The 19,840-nt window shown below is 43.4% G+C and overlaps 1 protein-coding gene across 1 annotated transcript in view; it reads left to right on the top strand.

Annotated features, from left to right (window-relative positions):
• Positions 1–17,035, top strand: part of LOC126283982 (uncharacterized) — a 48,703-nt gene extending 31,668 nt beyond the window's left edge. The window contains exon 3 of the mRNA XM_049982447.1: positions 15,932–17,035. Coding sequence (XP_049838404.1) covers positions 15,932–16,548 — 617 coding nt within the window. The 3' untranslated portion in view covers positions 16,549–17,035. The remainder of the gene's footprint in view (positions 1–15,931) is intronic.
• Positions 17,036–19,840: the final 2,805 nt, after the last annotated feature.

The raw sequence follows: 19,840 nt of genomic DNA, 5'->3' as shown, positions 1-19,840 counted from the left end.
ACAATTTACAAGAGCTTCCATTTCTTCGTGTAAACTTACGGCAGGACAGTAAATAATTTCCTTGGGTTTGTATCATGTTTAACATTGCATGACAGATAGTGTAGTTGTTGTGATCTTCAGTCCTGAGACTGGTTTGATGCAGCTCTCCATCCTGATCTATCCTGTGCAAGCGCCTTCATCTCCCAGTAACTACTGCAACCTACATCCTTCTGAATCTGCTTAGTGTATTCATCTCTTGGTCTCCCTCTACGATTTTTACCCTCAACGCTGCCTCCAATGCTAAATTTGTGATCCCTTGATGCCTCAGGACATGTCCTACCAACCGATCCCTTCTTCTTGTCAAGTTGGGCCACAAACTTCTCTTCTCCCCAATCCTATTCAATACCTCCTCATTAGTTACGTGATCTACCCACATAATCTTCAACATTCTTCTCTATTATCTTCTTGTCCAAACTATTTATTGTCCATGTTTCAATTCCATACATGGCTACACTCCATACAAATACTTTCAGAAACGACTTCCTGACACTTAAATCTATTCTCGATGTTAACAAATTTCTCTTCTCCAGAAACTCTTTCCTTGTCATTGCCAGTCTACATTTCATATCTTCTCTACTTCGACCATCATCAGTTATTTTGCTCCCCAAGTAGCAAAACTCCTTTACTACTTTAAGTATCTCATTTCCTAATCTAATTCCCTCAGCATCACACGACTTAATTCGACTACATTCCATTATCCTCGTTTTGCTTTTGTTGACGTTCATCTTATATCCTCCTTTCAAGACACGATCCATTCCGTTCAGCTGCTCTTCCAAGTCGTTTGCTGTCTCTGACAGAATTACAATGTCATCGACGAACCTCAAAGTTTTTATCTCTTCTCCCTGGATTTTAATACCTACTCCAAATTTTTCTTTTGTTTCCTTTACTGCTTGCTCAATATACAGATTGAATAGCATCGGGGAGAAGCTACAACCCTGTCTCACTCCCTTCCCAACCACTGCTTCCCTTTCATGTCCCTCGACTCTTATAACTGCCATCTGGTTTCTGTACAAACTGTAAGTAGTCTTTCGCTCCCTGTATTTTACCCCTGCCACCTTCAGAATTTGAAAGGGAGTATTCCAGTCAACACTGTCAAAAGCTTTCTCTAAGTCTACAAATTCTAGAAACGTAGGCTTGCCTTTGCTTAATCTTTCTTCTAAGATAAGTCGTAAGGTCAGTATTGCCTCACGTGTTCCAACATTTCTACGGAATCCAAACTGATCTTCGCCGAGGTCGGCTTCTACCAGATTTTCCATTCGTCTGTAAATAAGTCGCGTTAGTATTTTGCAGCTGTGACTTATTAAACTGATAGTTCGTTAATTTTCACATCTGTCAACACCTGCTTTCTTTGGGATTGCAATTATTATATTCTTCTTGAAGTCTGAGGGTATTTCGCCTGTCCCGTACATCTTGTTCACCAGATGGTAGAGTTTTGTCAGGACTGGCTCTCCCAAGGCCGTCAGTAGTTCTAATGGAATGTTGTCTACTCCCGGCGCCTCGTTTCGACTCAGGTCTTTCAGTGCTCTGTTAAAACTCTTCACGCACAGACAGTAGCTTCAAAAATTTAAATGCAAATGTCGTGTGACTAGGGCCTCCCATCGGGTAGACCGTTCGCCGGGTGCAAGTCTTTCGATTTGTCGCCGCTTCGGCGACTTAATCGTCGATGTGGATGAAATGATGATGATTAGAACAACACAACACCCAGTCCCTGAGCAGAGAAAAATCTCCGACCCAGCACCGGAATCGAACCCCGGCCCTTAGGATTGACACTCCGTCGCGCTGACCACTTAGCTACCGGTGGTGGACAGTTTCAAAAATGTGACAGTTTAATTCAGTTATAACGAAAAACTGATGTCGACCAAAATACAAAGTGCATGTTTGCTGACTTACAGATAATTTATATCGCTGACTACGCCTCTTGGCCAGCGGTGTCCAACCTTTCTTGGACCATTACCCCTGAGTGCATTAAGTCATTAGTTAGTAGCTCCGCCCTTCCCCTGCCACCACCACTAACTTCAGCATCTAACTAAGCTGTAGAATGAAAGACTTTCCTAGGATCACTTTTGTTTTCAAAATGATGAAAGATGAATGATATTTCCTTTCTGTGTGTGTGTGTGTGTGTGTGTGTGTTTTACAATGAAAGACGAAGCAATTCTTTGTGCTTCACAAGTGTTACAACTCCTTCTCAGTTCAAAAATGGTTCAAATGGCTCTGAGCACTATGGGACTTAACATCTATGGTCATCAGTGCCCTAGAACTTAGAACTACTTAAACCTAACTACCCTAAGGACAACACACAACACCCAGCCATCACGAGGCAGAGAAAATCCCTGACCCCGCCTGGAATCGAACCCGGGAGCCCGGGCGCGGGAAGCGAGAACGCTACCGCACGACCCTTTCTCAGTTAAGAAAGCTGACTATCCACAGTTAAGGTACAGACTTGTTACAAAACATATTTCCCCTGCATTACTCCTCTCCATTGCAACAGTTGCTTGGCTTTCACACTGCAACCCATGATAATCAAACAAGTCAAAATTTGTGCACTACTCTTACTGTTCGTAAATCACTTGATTGCTACAATCCTTTATTCTGAACTGGCAGAAATTGGAAGACTTCCGGCTGTTACTGCTTTGTGTCTGACCACAACCATTAATAATAATAATAATAATACTGTTCACAGCACTATAGTAGTTCTCATCTAGTTACTGCTGTGTCATGCTGTTGTCAATTAATTCATTATCTGCTTCGAAGCCTGTAAAACAACTTCGGGACTATTGCTGGTACTAATGACAACTTGGAAAGGACATTTTCTTGAGATATTTTGCATTTGTTACATATATGTCCCCCATTTATCATCACCGATGTACGGAACAAAGGACAACATAAGTGTGTAGTGAGTGGTCTATGTGAGGAACCTGTAACCTCCATCGCATTAATTCTACTAACTGAGAAAAAGTAATTATTGGTATCTTATAGAATCAATATCAGAGTTTTGCAAAATTTTGATAATAGTAATAGTCTTTCGAAAATAATTTAGGTTCGTGACTGAAACAGACTCAAATCGTTTAGATTTTATCCCTCAGAAAATTTCATTTTATTCCTCGCACTGATAGCTATACAAAACACTGTTCTGACCACAGCGTGCGCTTACAACGTATTAAGGGGCATTGCACAGGTGCCGTTCGTCGTCGATACAACAGGGCAACCTTCAGGTTTGGCAGGCGTCCACTTTTATGTTCAAGCATTCATTTCTCGCTCGGTTTCTATACTTTTATCCAACTCCTGTAGTTCATGACATATGACGTCATAAACATTGGGATGCGAGCAAAAGTAACTTATTCTTAAAAAGAAGCGCAACTTAACCAAACCATGCTTACCAATTGTTTGATAATGAGATCACTCAGCGACTTGTAACAGTCTTCCAAATTGATTACTAAATTTTTCTGAATTGAAGTGTACGCTTCCGCAGCCACTGTCACAGTCAATAAAATTCTTCTAGCGCCGGAGAACGGATTTTCAATGTGCAATGTGTAAAACTTCGGGTGTTTCGTCCACCAACGCAAATGGCGTTCCTCAGGTCTTTCTTTCGTTCTTTTCTCTTTTTTTTCTTCTTCTTCTTCTTTTTACAGAAATTCTTCATTTTTGTGACCGTATCGTCCTAAGTTGCTTTAGAATTTGACTTTTTTCAAAATTTGTTCTTACTTACAAGCTTAACGTCAAACAATTAACTTACTAACTCATTTGTAAGGTAAGCAGGAGTTTGATGCTGTTTTATACAAGGAAGTTCGAATCTTTACTGGTGTGCTGTAAGAAACCTTCAGTATGTAAGGCGGAAGAGGAACACACTTAAAAATGGTCGCCGGCCATGGGCTCTGCACGCGTCCTCGTCTAGAGCACAATTGCCTTCGGGGAAACGATACGTCGTGGGGAAGGAAGTCGGCATGCGTGAGAAGAGCGACCACCGGAGTCCCGCACTAAGTGTGTGACTCAGAGGGGCAGCGACAGCCACCAAGCGCGGCAAGGTCACCGCACAAGCGCAAGGCTGTAGCTGCTGGGCGCCGACGCCGAGGTCAGCAGTTAAGTGCACGCCGGTCGCCGGCAGCGACACAATGCCCCCCTGTAATGGCTCCTGGCGGCCGCAGCCCAATCTCAAAATGGCACTTAAGGGGGGGTAGGACGTCAAACGGGCCGACATGGAGCAGGAGAGGCACCACAGAACAATTTAATTTCCAGTGCCTATACTATTACAAATAAATTCATAAAACTTTGTCAGCATGACCAGGAAGGATTCGGGATTCACTCTCATAGCAGTGGAAGTTCAAAAACATAACAAAATAAATTTTTTCTACATGTGAAATTTCACTATTTTTCGCTTACTACTGGCTGCATTTGTTGCTATAGGTACATTTTTCTTCACAAGTAAGAGAGATTCTTTCATGAATTTTGCACAGCATACAAACCATACTTAGAGGTGTATGAAACTCTAGAATTTTCCAAATCTATTAAAAACTATGGTAAAATTTGAGATAATTAGCTATAAAATTTGATTTTTTTAAAAACATAAAGCATAAAACGTAACAGCCCATTAATTTTTCAAAAATTAAATAAATTCTTGAGTTTCAGATACCTCTAAGTATGGTTTGTATGCTGTGCAAAATTCATCGAACAGTCTCTCTTACTTATGAAAAAAAGTGTACCTGTAGCAACAAATGCAGCCAATAGTAAGTGAAAAACTGATGAAATTTCACACGTAAAAAAATTCATTTTGTTATGTTTTTGAACTTCCGCTGCTATGAGTGTGAATTCTGAATCCTTCCTGGTCATTCTGACAAAGTTTTATGAATTTACTTATAAAAAGTATAGACAGTGGAAATTAAAATGTCCTGTGGTGCCTCTCCTGCTCCAAGTCGGCCCGTTTGACGTCCTACCCTCCTTAACTCCGTACCAGAACAGCTATACTTTACATCTACATCGATACTCTGCAAATCACATTCAAGTGCCTGGCAGGGGGTTCATCGAACCTCCTTCATAATTCTCTATTATTCCAATCTTGTATAGCGCTCGGAAAGAATGAAAACCTATATATCTTTCCGTACGAGCTCTGATTTCCCTTATTTTATCGTGATGATCGTTCCTCCCTATGTATGTCGGTGTCAACAAAATATTTTCGCATTCGGAAAGGAAAGTTGGTGATGGGAATGTCGTGAGAAGATTCCGTCGCAACGAAAAACGCCTTTCTTTTAATGATGTCCAGCCCAAATCCTGTATCATTTCTGTGACACTCTCTCCCATATTTCGCGATAATACAAAACGTGCTGCCTTTCTTTAAACTTTTTCGATGTACTCCGTCAGTCCTATATGGTGAGGACCCCACACCTCGCAGCAGCACAAGCATAGTGTAGGCAGTCTCCTTAGTAGGTCTGTTACATTTTCTAAGTGTCCTGCCAATAAAAAGCAGTCTTTGGTTAGCCTTCCCCACAACATTTTTTATGTGTTACTTCCAGTTTAAGTTGTTCATTATTGTGACACCTAGGTATTTAGTTGAATTTACGGCTTTTAGTTTCGACTGATTTATCGTGTAACCGAAGTTGAACGAATTCCTTTTAGCACTCATGTGGATGACCTCACACTTTTCGTTATTTATTGTCAACTGCCACTTTTCGCACCATTCAGATATCTTTTCTAAATCGTTTTGGTCTTCAGATGATTTTATTAGTCGATAAATGACAGCGTCATCTGGAAACAACCGAACACGGCTGCTTAAATTGTCTCCCAAATCGTTTATGTCGATAAGGAACAGCAAACGGACTATAACACTACTTTGGGGAACGCCAGAAATGACTGCTGCTGTACTCGATGACTTTCCGTCAATTACTACGAACTGTGACCTCTCTGACAGGAAATCACAAATCCAGTCACATAAGTGAGACTATATTCCATAAGCACGCAAATTCACTACGAGCTGCTTGTGTGGTACAGTGTCAAAAGCCTTCCGGAAATCCAGAAATACGGTATCGACCAGAAATCCCTTGTCAACATCACTCAACACTTTATGTGAATAAAGAGCTAGTTGTGTTTCACAGGAACGATGTTTTCTAAACCCATGTTGACTGTGTGTCAATAGACCGTTCTCTTAGATGTAACTCATAATGTTCTAACACAATATATGTTCTAAAATCCTGCTGCATATCGACGTTAACGATATGGGCCTGTAATTTAGTAGATTACTCCTACTACCTTTCTTGAATATTGGTGTGAAAAGCTTTTATTGGGGGTTTTAGTTCCCTGTAAACTTACTTCTCTTTCCCACACAATCGCCATTCGCTTCTAACCACTTTGCACCTGCTTTTTCAACCCTACAACATAGACGTTTTCTGCCTGGGAACTGAATCTGTTGTGACTTAACGAAACTAGAATGGTCCGGCCACAGCTGTGGGTCCTTTGACAGTACATGAAGCTAGAACAAACGGAATACTAGTTCACTTTGCCGCGCGGAGTGGCCGCGCGATTTGAGGCGCCATGTCACGGATTGCGCGGCCCTCCCACCGGAGGTTCGAGTCATCCTAGGGCAGGGGTGTGAGTGTTGTTCTTAGCATGCGTTAGATTAAGTTAATTTAATTAGTGTGTATGTCTAGGGACCGATAACCTCAGCAGTACAGTCCCTTAGGAATCCACACACACACACTAATTCGCTTTACTGCATAAATGAATAGATGATTTACTTAAACTTGACACACTTCTTTGCCTCAGGACTTTATGATAAGTTACAACTGTTATGGACTATTAAAACATCACTTGATGAAAAGATTAACAAACTCTTCTCTTGTAGTACAATGTTCCACATTTAAATGAACAAGTCCAATAGAAACTTTAACCATCACATTGGTCCTCCACTACGATGTTGACTCCTTCAGATGAAGTCACGAACTGGGGCCGAGCTCTAGCTAGACCGGAGCTATATTGACCGCAGTGTGAGGGCGCTGCTGCGCTGACGGGGAAGGCGTAGCCTTCAACAGCGCCTCCCATACGTCGTTCCCGATTACGCCGAGACCTCGTTAATGTCTGTTGTATCTATTCATGTTATCAAATTTGGTGTGAAACGCGATCTCTACACAGTATTACCAGAGACCCAGCTGACAATAGGGGACTTTAATTCGTCATTATCAAACTGCTATCGATCAGTTTGTTTTATTTCTTAGACCATAGATACGTACACACCACGTATGCCGCTATCCCTTCAATGTTAAGGTTTTAAATCAACGTCTAAGTCGCGTGATGGAGAGCAAAATGTCGAGTTTCTGTCGCTAGATACTATTCGAAATAGAGCCGACATTTACTGTTCTATAGCTGAAATCACACACTGATTTTAACAATTGAATGTCTTATTGTATTGGTGTTACGCAAGTAGTTGCAGTGTTAACTTAATATCTCCGAATTACCAAATGTTTGAAACTTCCTGGCAGATCAAAACTGTGCGCTGGACCGAGATTCGAACTCGGGACCTTTGCAAGTGCTCTACCCGTGCTCACGACCCGTCCTCACAGTTACAAAGTGTGCACGAGAGCTGCTGCAAAGCTTGGAAGGAAGGAGACGAGGTACTGGAGGAATTAAAGCTGTGAGAACGGGTCATCAGTCGTGCTTGGGTAGCTCAGTTGCTAGAGCACTTGCCCGGCGAAAGGCGAAGGTCCCGAGTTCGAATTTCGGTCCGACACACAGTTTTTATCTGCCAGGAAGATTCATATCAGTGCACACCTCGCTGCAGGGTAAAAATGTCACTGTGGAAATATCAAGCTATATGTTGCATAAATGCTCTATGAGATGTTGCGGACATTTAGTTGCACTATAATAACATTGTTTGTCTCGATCACAATATTTTATTGAATTATATTAACCTTATGCGTTTCGGCTTACATAGTTTTCAAGTGATGCAAAAATCTAACACAATGTTTTATTGATATCAAAAAGAGTAATGAAACTGTCAGCGTAGATACACCATACCTCGTGAATCTTAATGTCATGATTTGTAAGTGCAAACTCAAATCAAGGGCAAGAAAATAAGCATAATACATCAGAAAACGTTGGCTGTAGAGAAAACTCTCGTAGTGAGTTAGATGCAAACATTCTTTGGTCTGGAAACCTTAGTTATTCTTAGCGTTTTAGATCTGTGGACCAACATACATTCTAACTTGCAACACATGGAAATATCTCTGCAAGGGTTTTGAAATATGTATAGTCGTTTTGCTTAAAATTCTGCTTTTTCAGACCAATAGTTAGGCATTCTTTCTTTATCATCAGTGAGTAAACTAGAACAGGCTTTGAGATTACACAAAAGTTATGGAGTTGAACACAAAACAGAAAAAAAGAAAGGCCTTTCAATCCATACTGCATGAATTTCCAAACGTATTTTTACGAGATAGATATATAAGGGCTCTTATCATTATATTCTTAATATTTGAACACAGCAAAAGATGGGCCACTTGCATCTGTTTGGTAACGATATCACTCCTTTGTTTCAGCCTGTGATTCTCCGATCTAATCTCGAAAATGTCATCGAATTTTTGTAAAACGTCTTTACCTGTGCAACGAAATTTTTTTTTTATTTCACATATTTTTCGATGCAGCTGAATGCTGCAAACGATTTCACCATTATAATTAAGAAACGTTTACTGAAAATATTACTGTGAATGAAAGGCAAGGTGAACAGTGTTCTAGAAGTCGCCTGCAAATGAATATCGGCACCGATGAGTTGATCGAGATTTGGTTTCCGTATAACGACGGCATGCGTGTCTTTATGGTGCAATTCACGATTAGTCCGCGAATTCAAAAATGGTTCAAATGGCTCTGAGCACTGTGGGACTCAACATCTGAGGTCATCAGTCCCCTAGAACTTAGAGCTACTTAAGCCTAACTGACTTAAGGACATCACACACATCCATGCCAGAGGCAGGATTCGAACCTGCGACTGTAGCGGTCGCGCGGTTCTAGTCTGAAGCGCCTAGAACCGCTCGGCCTCACCGACCGGCCGCCGCGAATTCACAGCAAAGTATTTCTCAAAAGGTTCATAGAACCATTTTCATACATCTGGGCATTCGTAACGTACACTAACTTGCGACATCCATACTTCTGAGGAAATAAAAAATTATATCCCACATAAATACCGAAAGAATGTCAAGGAACGCCTTCGTTTGGTTGCCAGATGAAACCATTATCTCCCGTACCGCAATTTTTTAATGTAATAAAGTGTGAAGTCAATGACTTTATAACAGAGAAGACTGAAATAGGGCACTGTGCCATGTGGTTGTAATATGCGAAAAACGCATACGATAATGTATTCACGTACCTGGTGAGTTAGCTACAAAACGCATGCCATTCTATTCTTATCCCGTCATTTGGTGACAAAGAGGCAAAAATCAGCTAGTGTACAAGTCTGTATTCTGTAGCAGATTGTTACCGAGTAATTACACATCTTAAACTGGCTGCTTTAATAGCTGAAGGCGTACCCGCATGCTGGGTTTTTGGCGGTCGCATCAAATGTGATTAGTACGAATGCTACTGGTGGAAAACAATTTCGTCACAGGAGAGTAGAGGTAGCGAGCTTATGTTCTTGTACACATACACTGCATCAGTGTCCCGAGTTCATTTCGAAATCACTTCACAAAGTTTCTTGTAGTGAGAGCATGTGACACTGTTAATGGTTATCCGTCTGTCGTATGAGGACATCAGACTCAGAGGTTACATTCTACCATTTAAAGGAAACGACTGTGTTCTAGTGCCTTGTTTCACCGTTTTCCTTTCCTCTGTCGTTGTCATTAATGACACAAAGACGAATCTGTCGTCGCCATTCGTTCATCACCGTCATCTGATCGAAATAGTTACTTTTTAGACACTACATTCACGCTAATACACTGTCCAGTCACAGGAATGTGACGACGTATGAAAAGCCTAAATAACCTCCTTTTTGCAGTGCGGACTGCTGCGAGATGTGGAGGAAGAGAGTCAATGAGGCTCTAGGAGATAGCGACTGGGATGTGGGACCATGCCGACTCAAGCGCCGTGTCCAGCTGTGCTCGGTTTCTCGCTAGAGGATCCATGACGCGAAAAGCCTGATGGAAGCGGTCCCACGGACTTTTGATTCGGCATAAATCCCAGGAGTTTGGTGGCCAGGGGAGTCTTCTAACCACGCATGTAAACTTCGAGCTGTGTGACAAACTGTATTGTCCTGCTGGAAAATGCTGTCGTACCGAGGAAAAAGAAACTGCCTGTAGGGATGGATATGGTCCCCAATGATAGACGCTTATTTCTTTTGATCCACTGTGGCTTCCAGAAAGATGAGCTCAAGCAGGGAATGCCACGAAAGCATTCATCAGACGAAAACATTCCCTCTTACAGCCTCGAACCTTCCGAAGGCTGTTACAGGGCGTTTGATTTCAGGCGTTCCAACCGATTGAACTTAAAACGTGATTCATCTGAAAAAACAACCTGTGGCCACTCAGTGGACGTGTGCAACCTACAGCCTTGTCCGCCCCTGGTAGCTGAGTGGTCAGCGCGACGGAATGTCACACCTAACGGCCCCGGTTCGATTCCCGGCCGGGTCGGAGATTTCCTCCACTTAGGGACTGGGTGTTGTGTTGTCCTTATCATTATCATTTCATACTCATCGACACGCAAGTCACCGAAATGGCGTCAACTCGAAAGACTTGCACCAGGCAAACGGTCTACCCGACGGGAGGCCCTAGCCACACGGCATTTATTTACCTACAGCCTTCGTCGCCGATGAAGAAGAGTCAGCATGGGTGCGTAAAGATGTCCATTCGCAGCAACGTTCGCTGAACGGTCACTGAAGATGCACGGATATTCAGCTGTATATACCACCGCAGCCGTCTTTCACCCCTGTTATCCACGGCCTGCAATGCATCACCGTTGTCTCGATAGTATACCGTACATGGTGTACTTTAACCACGACGGCACGGAACAGTTTACAAACTTAATCGTTCGGAAAATGCTTCCACACTTGCCCCGGAAGCCAATGATCATGCTCTTTTGGACGTCAGAAAAATCGCTCCATTCTTCAATTAAGACAACGAACGTACTGTTTTCCGCGTCCCCCGACAGGCTTTACATACCCTCCACTGCTATTGCTGCCCCTCTCCTTCTGTGAGTGGTTATTGCACCTTGATGTGGAACGTAGGCGGCAGACCGTGTAGTAGATGCCCAACAGCTGCGAATAATCGAAACCTTTCCTATTTAGTTGGCTTTACCTTTGCGAACTTTCCCTCCAACAATTTGAATTTTACACCGTAAGCTGGGGAGCACTAATCTACGGTGCCATGCAGTTACGAGCTAGCAGATGAGAAACCTCGTGACCGCAGAACTCTTCATCGTTAAGGTTGGGAGGCAGGGTCAGAAGAGGTGGTGCCGCACTGTTTCTGATAGCCACTTTATGCGCCATTGTCTTAGGTTAAATTGCAAACACAGTTGATATGGAATGAAAGACGAAAGACACTCTTGATGACATCCTTACTGTGTGGTTAATATCTGCTGTGTGAAAGTCTTATATCAATTGAGCTCTTTCATTTCGGCCAATATCACTTCATGTGACTCTAAAATCTGTCACAATAATGAAGTACAGACGAAGTGCATCATGTCTTCCCACGTACACTATCATCTAGGTACAACACCGTGCCATAATTTTAATCTTCATATGATTCTTAAAACTTTTGAGCTTTCTCTGAAGCTTCAGCAAGATGGTTTCCGTGTTCACGATCAGCAACTTGCCCACTGTCTTTTTTTATTATTACAATGATCTTTGCATACGTTGCTTTTTACGTCTCATAACTATGATCATACACTCCTGGAAATTGAAATAAGAACACCGTGAATTCATTGTCCCAGGAAGGTGAAACTTTATTGACACATTCCTGGGGTCAGATACATCACATGATCACACTGACAGAACCACAGGCACATAGACACAGGCAACAGAGCATGCACAATGTCGGCACTAGTACAGTGTATATCCACCTTTCGCAGCAATGCAGGCTGCTATTCTCCCATGGAGACGATCGTAGAGATGCTGGATGTAGTCCTGTGGAACGGCTCTCCATGCCATTTCCACCTGGCGCATCAGTTGGACCAGCGTCCGTGCTGGACGTGCACACCGCGTGAGACGACGCTTCATCCAGTCCCAAACATGCTCAATGGGGGACAGATCCGGAGATCTTGCTGGCCAGGGTAGTTGACTTACACCTTATAGAGCACGTTGGGTGGCACGGGATACATGCGGACGTGCATTGTCCTGTTGGAACAGCAAGTTCCCTTGCCGGTCTAGGAATGGTAGAACGATGGGTTCGCTGACGGTTTGGATGTACCGTGCACTTTTCAGTGTCCCCTCGACGATCACCAGAGGTGTACGGCCAGTGTAGGAGATCGTTCCCCACACCATGATGCCGGGTGTTGGCCCTGTGTGCCTCGGCCATATTCAGTCCTGATTGTGGCGCTCACCTGCACGGCGCCAAACACGCATACGACCATCATTGGCACCAAGGCAGAAGCGACTCTCATCCATTCGTCCCTCCATTCACGCCTGTCGCGACACCACTGGAGGCGGGCTGCACGATGTTGGGGCGTGAGCGGAAGACGGCCTAACGGTGTGCGGGACCGTAGCCCAGCTTCATGGAGACGGTTGCGAATGGTCCTCGCCGATACCCCAGGAGCAACAGTGTCCCTAATTTGCTGGGAAGTGGCGGTGCGGTCCCCTACGGCACTGCGTAGGATCCTACGGTCTTGGCGTGCATCCGTACGTCGCTGCGGTCCGGTCCCAGGTCGACGGGCACGTGCACCTTCCGCCGACCACTGGCGACAACATCGATGTACTGTGGAGACCTCACGCCCCACGTGTTGAGCAATTCGGCGGTACGTCCACCCGGCCTCCCGCATGCCCACTATACGCCCTCGCTTAAAGTCCGTCAACTGCACATACGGTTCACGTCCACGCTGTCGCGGCATGCTACCAGTGTTAAAGACTGCGATGGAGCTCCGTGTGCCACGGCAAACTGGCTGACACTGACGGCGGCGGTGCACAAATGCTGCGCAGCTAGCGCCATTCGACGGCCAACACCGCGGTTCCTGGTGTGTCCGCTGTGCCGTGCGTGTGATCACTGCTTGTACAGCCCTCTCGCTGTGTCCGGAGCAAGTATGGTGGGTCTGACACACCGGTGTCAATGTGTTCTTTTTTCCATTTCCAGGAGTGTAGATATAAGGCATTAACGAAACCCACAGCTCTGTCACTGTACTGGCGAGCCACAATATGACATTAACGTAAACATTTGATTATAATTTCAGCAGCAATATATTACCTGATTCCATCCACCAAAGTGTGGCAAACTCCAGATCCAAGAGGCATATCGATGAGATACATTAGTGCAGTGTCTGTACTTGATTGTGTCTGTAGAGGCTATCGACGATCGACGTCCGATAGGCGTATTAGATCATGAAATGTATTTGCAGATTGCGAATATAGTCCCACAGCACAGTTAAGTGGAAAAATATGAAAATTTGTGCTGGACCGGGACTCGAACCAGGATTTCCCACTTGTCACGAGCTGTCACCGTAAGCACTCCGGCTCAGGGAACGGATAGAGATTTCGGTCGGTCCTGTGAGCGTGGTCGTATTTAGTGTTGTTGACACCAGGCCCAGTACGTAGTATAAGGAGCCAGAAGAGTGTCAGATATTGAGAGAGTATATGAAAGATATGGAGATGTCACGTAATCGTATGAGACAGCATTATCACCACCTGGCAGAGTTTGAAAGACTCCTCATGGTGGGTCTCCACTTGTCATGCCAGTTCATTCGCCGAATATCCTTTCGTCCCAAGAGATCCTCCACCTGCACCATTCGATGCGGTCGCGCATTGTCGTCCATAAAAATGAATTCAGGGCCGAATACACCTCTGAAAAGATGCACATGGGAAATGAAAATACATTGTCACAGTAACATTGGCCGGTGGACGTACCGTGTTCAAAGACTTGAAGGTCAGTGCGCCCATATATCATTAAAACTCTCCATATCATAACACCAAACCACCAAAACGATTATAATCGACAATGTTCCTGCCGGACGCGGTGACCGAGCGGCTTAGGCACTTCAGTCTGGAACCACGTGGCTGCTGCGGTCACAGGTTCGAATCCTGCTTCGGGCATGGATGTGTGTGATGTCCTTAGGTTAGTTAGGTTTAAGTAGTTCTAAGCTCTAGGGGACTGATGACCTCAGAAGTTAAGTCCCATAGTGCTCAGAGCCATTTGAACCATTTTTGACAATGTTCCGAGGTGTATTACATGTTCTCACTTCTAGCCCCGTCCACAGCTCGTGGTCTTGCGGTAGCGTTCTCGTTTCCCGCGCACGGGGTCCCGGTTTCGATTCCCGGCGGGGAATGACTGAGTGTTGTGTGTCTTTCATCATCATTTCATCATCATCGACTCGCAAGTCGGGCGTCAGCTAAAAAGGACTTGCAATTTCGGCTGCCGAACACACCGTCCGCATGGGGTCTCCCGGCCAACAATGCCGTACGATCATTTCATTTCATTTCACCTCTAGCCCCTCGATCATACGTCCAGAATCACTATGCAGACAGTGTCTACTCTCACCGGAAAACAGCACGTGACCCCGCTACTCTTTGTTCCAGTTCCTACGCTCTTCGCCCCATCGCATGGTATAACCACCGGTCAACATTATTGTGCCACTGTACTAGTTCCCTATGTGCGTCTTTTCAGAGATGCATTCGAATTTGATGTCATTTGCATGGATGACAATTCACGACCGCATCGGACAGCGCAGGTGAAAAAACTCTTGGAACGAGAGGATATTCGTCACACATGTATGCGGACTGAGGCTGTCTGTGAATGGACGTAGGGAGTATTGCATCCTTCTGTGATTTTAGTCTCCGCTTAGAAAGTTCAGGTTATTATTTATTTTTCTTAGAGGGGACGGGTTTCCCTTTCTGTTCTGCCCAAAGCAACTTCCACATAAGCCAGTTGTACTTGTGGAGTCACGAACCGTGCCAGATTTGTTGTTGGTGAAAGAATTTAGAAACTATGCCACGTTTGCTGAAATATCCTCCGTATTGCTGATGGTGTAAGTATGGACGCTCTGTACCTTTATTTCACGTAATATATTGTTCAAGAGTTGGTGTTACAGTTTTACCTTATTAATATGTGTGCAACGACTGTGTTCGTCTCAATCCGATACTGTCCATTAATTACTCTGCTAACAGGTTTTGGGGACACGCTGCATATTTCTGTCGTAAAAAAAAATATCAGTGAGCGAAAATTAGCAGCAGCGCGCAGCTTTCGGAACGTTGTAATTGCCACTACAGTTGTTTCTCTAAACATCAATTCATAGATTTTGGTTGGGAAAGTGAGGGGAAGAGAATATTGAAGCACTTCCGGATGTAACTCTACTGTCTTAAACAATGTGCCAATATACCTGGTGTCTACCAAAATTTAAAAAAAATGCCATATTGATCTAACATTGAACTATGATATTGAGGCCCCTACTGCACAATACTTGATGCAATCCTTGCAGAATAAGAAATTAGAGATTTAGAGTAATTCTTTTCGCATTCTGGCTTTATATCAAAGACACTTCTACAATTCATAAGATATTTCTGAGGTTAAAAAGATTGGTATTCAAACCTTTTCATTATATGTGCATGGTGCTGTTTATTACCTACTACCACAGCTGAAGTTTAATGGCTAAAAATCCTTTATTTATTTTGCTTCTACAGCGTCTGCTTGTTGCAGTTCATAACCTTGACTTGTACATTATGGCTATGTTGTCAATAAATATTTACGTAAGTACCGTACTGAAAATCTGACATTTCTTTTTTTGTTCACAGCACTGGACTACGATTCCTATGACGCATACCGGGGTTATCCCCTCACGGGTTATGGCGGCTATGGTGGTTACAGAGGATATGGCAGCAGTGGCTATGGAGGATATGGTGGATACAGGGGCTCTGGAGGGTACGGTGGTTATGGAGGATATGGTGGGTATGGTGGGTACAGTGGATATGGAGGCTATGATGGTTATGGTACTACCGGATATGGTGGATACGGAGGCAGTGGGGGCTATGGTGGCTACAGACCCTCTGGAGGCTATGGAGGATACGGTGGGTATAGGCCATCTGTAGGCTATGGTGGCTACAGACCATCTGGTGGCTATGGTGGTTATGGAGGATCTGGTGGCTACAGACCAACTGGCGGTTATGGTGGCTATGGAGGATATGGTGGATATGATGGCTATGGAGGTAGCTATGGGGGGTATGGCGGTTATGGTGGATCAAGTGGTTATGGTGGATCAGGTGGGTACGGTGGCTACGGTGGATCGGGTAGCTATGGTGGATATGGAGGCTACAGACCTGGAGGATATGGTCTGTACAGCGGCGGATACGGTGGCTACAGAGGATATGGCAGCACCTACGGCGGTTACTCCAGCCCTTACCGTGGTCCCTGAGCTGCTGATGCCTTAGTGTACAGAGCACGAAATGTCTGCGATCTACGAGACACAAGACTGCATGTTCTGTGTTCTGTGTCGTGTGATAGAGCCTAACACAAATTTCCAAGCAGTTCTTCTTTTCAATGTGGACATCTGACAAACTCACGTTGTGTCCTATGACGGAAGCAAACATTATCCTTCACAAATGTCGTTCTTCCGTTCGCCTTGCAGGAAAACATCTGAAGTTCAATTGCTGAAATCGTTAATTTATTACTTTTACACAGACTACTTGTTGCAATTCATGACCTAAGCTTTGCATTATGACTGCGCTGATAACGGGTATTAACGTATATTACAACCGAACTCAGCGCTATGGGATGTTCTACTATCCAAATGAATGTACGTAATTCTAATACGCTTTAAACTGTCATGTACTCGACATCGAAACCATTATTTAAATAATGATACAGTTTTGTAACAACAATAATAAAAAGTTGTAACCTACTGTTATTTTGTTTTATTCTGTTAAACGCTTGTTTGCCACTGAAGAAATCCACGCAATTTACCATAAATATAAACAATACAATATCCCTTACACCAAACAACTAGATTACATGAGGCGCACTTTTAGTTCCAATAGAGCCATAGCGAGGAGATTCTTCAGGACGTTGAACATGTCACAAAAAAAGAATACACAACAAATATTTATAGAGAAAAACAAATATGGAAATGTATCATCCGTAGATTTCAAGTAAAATGGTTCCCAAGGATGCGGGACAAGTAAAAAATATAAAAATATTTTCATTTTAAATGTAAGGAATTTGTGCATAAGTCAGAACATGATGCTGTATTGTCTATTCCATTCCTAGAAAGTGTTCGACCATATTTTGTGAATGTAGTAATTGAATGCTACTATTAATGCAGTCCAAACATCCACAGAAGCACAAAACTGCTGTAGTTCAATGAAGGTAACTTTTACATGCTTGCTAATTAGTACTTGCTCAACAGAGCACTCTATAACACAAACGTTGCATCGCAATAAGAAATAACAAATAACGGTTATTAAGAATACGTTGCAAAATGGTACTTAACTTCGGTACAGTTTAATGCATGGCACTCCTACATGTACATCTACATCCATACTGTCCAAGCCATCTGACGGTGTGTGGAGGAGCGTCCCTTGAGAACTTCTATCGGTTCTCCCTTCTATTCCAGTCTCGTATTGTTCGTGGAAAGAAAGATTGTCAGTATGCCTCTGTGTGGGCTGATTTTACCCTCATGGTCTCTTCGCGAGATATACGTAGGAGGGTGCAATATGCTGCTTGACTCCTCGATGAGGGTATGTTCTCGATACTTCAACAAAAGCACGTACCGAGCTACTGAGCGTCTCTCTTGCAGAGTCTTCCACTGGAGTTTATCTATCATCTCCGTAACGCTTTCGCGATTACTAAAACTAATACAATGAAACCTAATAACTATGCTGTCTCTTGGCAGTGTATGATAACAATCCCTGTGACTGAGTGTTAGAATGCAGACAGTCTTGCTGGTCCTAGTTGCAGGTAAACAGCAACAGCTAAATTGAAGGGTAGTTGAAATGGACACTCCTTTAAAACCTCTAGACCACTTGAGCAGGTAGGTCAGGTAGGTTCCTATGGTGAAAGCTGCTATACCTTCTCTCCAGATATTTGATTTATTAACACAGTCAAAAATGGTTCAAAAGGCTCTGAGCACTATGGGACTTAACATCTGAGGTCGTTAGTCCCCTAGAAATTAGAACTTCTTAAACCTAACTAACCTAAGGACATCACATACATCCATGCCAGAGGCAGGATTCGAACCTGCGACCGTAGAGGTTGCGCGGTTCCAGACTGAAGCGCCTAGAACCGCTCGGCCACACTGGCCGGTTAACACAGCCCTTATTAAAATAAAGATTTCATTCTTTGGTATTTAAGATACACATTAGTGGAACTTCAGGTCAATAAAAACATTCATTTAAAGGAAATACTATGGACCAAATTACAGTAACATTAATAATAGTGCAGAAGGCATAAAATAATCAAAAAAATTAGTAGCCTACAGATACCTTAACCTCTTTTCTTAATAAAAAAGAACAATTTTGTTTAACTGGTTGTGCATCAATCCGCTTAAGACATCATTAAACAGCTTTTATGAGACCTCTGTCCGTACAATGAAATTACTCCTAGAAATTCAAGCCGTTAACCCAAAAATTTTAGTGTCAACAAACATCCACAGGCCACCTTGTGAGACAAGCATCAATAAACTTTCAAGTAATACCTTACATTAGAGTTTAGAAAACACACACATAGCAGTCAAAGAATTATATACTGGCAGTAATCAAAACTTCTAATCACTGATAAATAGTGCCAATACCTTAATGAAACACAAAGCAGTAAAAAGTTTTTCTGTAAATCTGAATCACGAAAAATTCGAGTACCACTATCACAGAACTGCAGTCAGAAAATGCACCAATCCGTCGCCTGGACAATGAGTCATCAAACCAGCGCCAGGCCGCTTGCGATTACAAACAATCCAATGCTATCCAATGCACAGAGTATAACCACGCTTCTAAAGCAAATAAAGAAGTGAAATTAGTCACCTAGGATGACAGGTACTTCCATAGGAGCTCTTATTATCAGCTGCAATGTGCTCAGTGGATTGTAACACAGGGAACCAGAACAGTCTTACAACTATTTTTACAAATTTAAACTTGGCCGTAAAATTTGTTCATGTTGCCAAAACAGCTTCTTTCTTAATCCAGAAACTTAGGAAAGAAATGTACCCCTGACCACTTGACTCAGCCATAAGGTGAGACTAACACTGTCAGTCAGTATCTTGGACTGTCCAGAAGGACACAAATTCAAAATTCAATGGCTGCAGCGAAAACACTGTATAACGTCTATAATTAGCCGCAGCCCCAATACAGTCCCCCACAGTTCAGTGTTCTGGCTTACCATATTAACTGTCGTCCAAAGCTACACTCATGCTCATAAATTAAGGATAATCGCAATATGTGGTGCCACACAACATGGCGCTACACAGAACTGGCGCTAATAGCTTAGGCACATAGGGAACACACATGGCACAGATCTGTAAGTCCACGGTGTTGGTGATAAGTTGAGAAAACAGTCCCGAAACACATGTACAACAAAACGCCACTGTTTCCTGCGCATGTACCCCGACATCAATATGGGATATGATCTTCATGCACAAGTACACAGGCCGCACAACGGGTTGGCACACTGCGGGCCAGGTGGTCGAGCAGCTGCTGGGGTATAGCCTGCCATTCTTG

Source organism: Schistocerca gregaria, chromosome 8 (assembly GCF_023897955.1).
Source record: "Schistocerca gregaria isolate iqSchGreg1 chromosome 8, iqSchGreg1.2, whole genome shotgun sequence".
Lineage (NCBI taxonomy): Eukaryota > Metazoa > Arthropoda > Insecta > Orthoptera > Acrididae > Schistocerca > Schistocerca gregaria.
The sequence above is the reverse complement of the archived record's forward strand: the minus strand, read 5'-3'. Positions and strand labels throughout refer to the sequence as shown.